This window comes from Pteropus alecto, unplaced genomic scaffold, assembly GCF_000325575.1.
Source record: "Pteropus alecto unplaced genomic scaffold, ASM32557v1 scaffold50, whole genome shotgun sequence".
In the NCBI taxonomy this organism is placed as follows: Eukaryota; Metazoa; Chordata; class Mammalia; order Chiroptera; family Pteropodidae; genus Pteropus; species Pteropus alecto.
Window position 1 is genome coordinate 3228412 of NW_006431918.1, and position 5646 is coordinate 3234057.

At 46.6% G+C, this 5646-nt stretch overlaps 1 protein-coding gene across 1 annotated transcript in view; it reads right to left on the reverse strand.

The window, feature by feature from the left end:
• Positions 1-3957: 3957 nt before the first annotated feature.
• The window catches only part of PRSS55 (serine protease 55), an 11085-nt gene continuing 9396 nt past the window's right edge, over positions 3958-5646 (reverse strand). The window contains exon 5 of the mRNA XM_025042354.1: positions 3958-4371. Within this exon, the coding sequence (XP_024898122.1) occupies positions 4069-4371 (303 nt within the window). The 3' untranslated portion in view covers positions 3958-4068. The remainder of the gene's footprint in view (positions 4372-5646) is intronic.

Sequence of the window (5646 nt, forward strand, 5' to 3'; positions counted from 1 at the left end):
TGATGCCTGGGAGCAGGGTAGGTTTTCCCAGGGGCCCAATGGCCACATCTGTGCTGTGAGGAGCCCTTTTCCCAAAAATAGGAAAAACAATCCTAAAATTGTATGGAACCAGAAAAGACCCTGAATAGTTAAAGCGATCCTGAACAAGAACGAAGATGACGGGATCACAATTCCTGACTTCGCGCTGTATCACGAAGCTCTGTAATCAAAACAGCATGGTGCTGGCGTAAAAACAGACACAGAGACCAACGGATCAGGATAGAAAATTCCCAAATCAATCCACATATCCGGTCAACTAATTTTTGACAAAAGTGCCAAGATTATACCATGAAAGAAGAATCATCTTGCCAATAAATGGTGTTAGGAACACTGGATATCCACATGCAAAAGAATGAAATTGGACCCTTGTCTTACACCACACACAAAAATCAACTCAAAATGGATTAAAGACTTAAACATTAGGTCTGATGCTGTAAAAGTCTTAGAAGAACACAGGGGGAAAAGTTAAGCTAAACGAGAGACGACATCAAACTAAAACGGTACCGCACAGCAAAGGGAACAATGATCGAAATGAAAAGGCAAGCTACGGAATGGGAGAAAATATTCGCAAATCGTATATCTGACAAGGGGTTAATATCCAAAATATAGAAGGATTTCATACAACTCAAAAGCAAAAAACCCAAATACCCCAATTTAAACATGGACAGAGGAACTGAATAGACATTTTCCCAAAGAAGACATACGAATGGCCAACAAGTATATAAAAAGATGTTCAAGTAATCATCTAATCTTCAGGGAAATGCAAATCGAAGCCATAATGAGATATCACCTCATGCGGTTAGGATGGCTGTTATCAGAAAGTCAAAAGATACACGTTGGTGAGGACGTGGAGAAGTGGGAACCCTTGTGCACTGTTGGTGGGGAAGTAAATTAGTGCAGCCATTTTGGAAAATAGTACGAAGAGTTCTTAAAGAATTAAAAATAGAACCACCACACGATCCGGCAATCCACTTCCACATATACACCCAAAGGAAATAAAATCACTATCTCAAAGAGCCATCTGCACTCCTATTACAATAGCCCAAACATGGAAAAAACCTAATTTCTATTGACAGATGAATGAATAAAGAAATGTGAGATACATATATATAATGGAATATTATCCAGCCTTTAAAAGGAAGACAATCTTGCTATTTACAACAACGTGGATGAACCTGGAGGACATTATGCTAAATGAAATAAGCCAGATGCAGACAAATATCACATGCTCTCACACGCAAAATCTAAGGGGGAAAAAAAAGGTGAACTCATATTAACAGAGAGTAGAATGGTGGTTACCAGAGGCTGGGAAAGTGGGGGGAAAAGAGAGATATTGATCAAAGGGTACAAACTTTCAGATGTAAGATGAATAAGTTCTGGAGACTGAATGTATAGCGTAGTGACCGTGGTTAATAATATGTTGTGTGCTTAAAATTTGCTACGAGAGTAGATCTCAAGTGTCCTCACTACACACGCACAAGGTAACAATGGGAGGTGATGGATATATTTGATTTTAGTAATCATTTCACAATGTCCACATATATCACAATATCACAATGTACACCTTAAACATACTATTTTTATCTGGGGATGTGGTGGGAATCGCTATGCCTGCATCCTTTAAGTCCTTGATGGTGGCATTAATCTCTGCAGTCCCCCCAAGAATGAGCATCACATTTGGTTCACTATTTTCCTAAGTACTGGCAGTTCTAGTGGCTTCCGCCTGGCCTTTCCCACCATAATGTCCCTCACTCCCCCACAGCGTCGTAGAACAGCGTGAGGATTCTGCCAGCCGCTCAGTATGTCTATTCCAATTATACATTCTGGAACTGGGGGGAAAAACCACAGGATGAATTTGGGGACCCACTGGTCCCCAGAGCCACTGAGATGGACTTGAGCTAATATTCCACTGATCGCCTGACTCCCATAAGCCCCTCTCTGACTGGTGAGACACAGTGACATTTGGGTGTCCTGGAATCAGTGTCAGTTCAGAGCCAGTGTCCAGTAGTGCCCGAAAGTTCTGATTATTTCCTCTTCCCCAAAGCACAGGTGTCCTGGTAAAAGGCTGTAGGTCCCTTTGAGGATGGCTGGGAGAAAGATTAACAGTATAAATATTTGGTAGTGTACTAGAGGCCTTCCTCAAGGGGACCCAGCCTCCCCTTCATTCAAAGGGTTCTGGGTCTGTTAACTGGCTCGAGCCTGAGAGTTGACTGAGGGGCCGTGACACTATTTTTATAATTCAGACTAGACTTTGTTTACTTAACCTAGAGCTCACTATTCTGCTTATTTGGAACTAGGAAGAATTTAGTAGGCTTCCTACCCATTTTAGTTCTAGGAACACCATGATCCCCTGGCCTGCCATACGTCTGGGTGGGTCAGACTATTCTGAGAGCTGTTGACTCCGCTGTCCATTTAGTAAATACGCCCACCTTGCCTGTGGCGGGTGAGTGCTGCCACTTGCCCCCGCCACCCTGGGATTAAACCCCATTGATTTTGTTTCCAATTTAGTGACTGAGTCCCACTGTCACGTCTGGCCTGCAGAGAAGAGCAGTCACGCAGCTGTCCAAGGATTCCAGGGTCCCCTTCACAAATTTATTTTATCGCCGTCCTGGTGAAAGGCGTGTCTTCTGGACCCCCAGTGTGGGTGAGTAGGTCTCAAATGACAAAATCACCGTAGCATCCCACTCTTCCTAAGCCTTTAATTCCTTCCTCTACATTAAACCAAGGCAGCTCCGGCATTTCTGACTCACTCTCTGTGGGTCTCATTGTAGCCCATGTTTAAGCCAACCAACCAAACTTGGAGCCCTTTCTAACTCTAGGAACAGTAGATGCAGATGCAACATTAGATGCAATGTTAGATGCAGAATTCCTGCTCAGCGAGCTTGTATCGATAAACTCTGCCTGATCCGACTTTATGTTCCTTCCACCATTATCCCACCCTTACTATCCACCCCCAGACATGTTGCCCAGATTTCTATCTGTATGAATAAGAAAACTCAAGTAGTTCTTTTGGAGTGTAGTACACCTCCTCATGAGTCACACTTTGTACCTCACCTTTAGGGGTCTCCGCGGACTCGAGTCTAGTTATAGGTTTAGAAGCAGAGAGGGTGGTGGGGGTGGGTCCTGAAGAGAACCAGCCTTGTCTCGCTCGGCTGCTGCCTCAGGAGAAGCCATTACCCTTTTCCCAGGCAATGCAGGGTGAATACCCTTGGAGTGGGTGAAGTGGCCACTGGTACTGGAGGCGGAGAGACTGCTGCCCCTGGCAAAGAAGCCTCCTCAGAATTTAGGGGCACGATGTCCTCAGCTCCACCAGGGTCTTCTCACACGTCCCCAGAATCTCATTCCTTCTCCATCAATGCCTCTAACAGTAGATACCCTGTGAGGCTGGGAATGTGACTCATGTTGTGATTCATCCAGTTGCAGGATGACAATGTGAGTTGATTTTCAGCCATCTCAGCCCTACGGCTACAGGAGATAGGGGTCTCTCTTCGGGGCAGACGTAGAAGCTTTCAGGTCACTTATGGGGCCCATGAGTCACAAGAGTTAGACCACAGACTTTGCTCGACTTATCCTGAACAAGGCTCTCTCTTTCTACTGAGGCTGCTAAGCTGGTAGGATCCAAATTAAAAATCCTGGTGGTCATCATGGCCTCCACTTGGACACCTGTTTTGAGAAACGGTCCCTGTCAACATCTGTCGAGCACCTAGATTCAGCCATGATTGGAGCCAACATACCATTCCTGGTTTGTTTGTTTGTTTGTTTTCTGTTATGTACATATTGGCGCTAGGTGGTTTGAGTTCAGTAACTTGTCTCCAATGGAAAGAGTCCTGACGAATGCAGGGACCCAAAGCCCAGTCCCCAAACCAGGGCTCCAGATTGCGTGACTTTCTGGTCCTATTTTCTGTTATTAGCCTCAGTTTCTAGTCCTTAGCTCTAATCTGTAGTCAGCTAAGAAGCTGCTGGTGGCACATTCTCACAACCCTCGTTGGTTAAGGAATAGCATTTGCTTTATTGTCAGTGGAAGGTGGCCTAGAACAGCTTGCAGGACAGAAGGCAGAGCAGGAGCAGGAGTCCGGGGCTGCCTGGCTTTGGGAATTCTGAGGCGTGCGATCGCATCAGTGTCTGTTGGGAAGGAGTTCTCATTTTCTCAGAGTTAAAGGGCCTTCCCTCTATCTCAGTCACCTTCTTGATCCAGAGACTGTAATTCTCTAACAAGGTGTATATTCCTGGAGTGTTCTTCTGTCCACAGCTCCTTCCCCAGCTGACGATGCCCACCTGGTACCATTGCTTGTCAGATCCTGGGGTACAGACTAGAGGCCCCCCACTGTCGCCCTGTGGGCAGAGAACACAGTTCGGTAGCGAGTCCCATTCTAAACTGTCCATTTGAGGCAGGGCACCCTTCATCAATGGAAGAGAACTCATCGATCTCCCCTACTCCAGGCTGCCAGAGGAGAGCTGGCTTCGCCGGTCTAACCCAGGTCCCTGAAAGGAGCATGCTGCTGTCAGGTTGGCTCGGGGGAACTGTGTAGTGTATGGGCAGTGGGTGGGAAAGGACTAGAGAGACAGGAGGAGGGAGGAAGGGCTTGGCGAAAAACTACAGTGAGCGGGGAGCTGGAAGAGGGAGTCAATGCTGCCAGGCTGAGACAGGAGTGGGGATTAGGTCTGTGGGTTCAACCGAATCTGAAGCTCTGGAAAGGGCCGTGAGGGAAAGTCATGAAACAGATATGAGAAGTGTTGTTAATGGGTGTGAATTGGGTCTCCTCGGATGGTTTTCCAGAGGTACGAGGGAGAATGATGTTCCTTTTTAATTCTTTGGTGGGGATAGTTGCAGGGGGCCAATGAGCCAAGCTATTCTGCATGTGTGGCCCCTCCAGGGTGGAATCATGTGGTTCTATGACTCACATGATATTTTACATGTGATCCAAGTCCCTACTGTGTACCACACATATATGTGGCTTTCTTTCATGCATCTCGTACAAGGGAGATGAGGCTTAAGGAGGATTACAGGCTTGCTCAGGGTTACGTAGTAGCTAGGCCAGAGCTGGAACCAGGGCTTCTGGGTGCCGAAGCACACGCTGTCTCCACCTTGCTACTCGCCTCTCACCGAAGGAGCAGCGTGGCTATAATCATTCCAGCAATCTTTCCTCAGTGGAGAGATGGCCTGCCTCCTTGTCCATGATCCTAAACAGGTGACTAGAATGATTGGAATCTTATATCGGACTCTAACAGGGGGAGGAGGAGGATGACATTTCCGGGGCATGGTGTGCGAGGCACTGTGTTAGCCCCTGGACATTTTTCTCCTCAACTGCACCACCTCACATCTCTGCAAGGTCGGTATCTTGATTCTCATTGTATAAGTAGAAAGTTGAAGGTCAGGAGAGGTTCGATCACTCCCATTTAACAGACGTTCATTGAGGGAAAAGTAATTGTCAGGCATTTGGGATACAAGACGTTATGGTCTAGCGAAGGAGATAAAAGTGTCAACCAATAGGATCCACTGTGTTCGATGGGGCAGGAGAAGTAGGAAGAAGATACGGAGGCAGCGCAGAGGGGGAAGAACTGATTTCGTCGAGGGGAAGTTCTGTCTGAAGAGACTTCCTCTGAAGG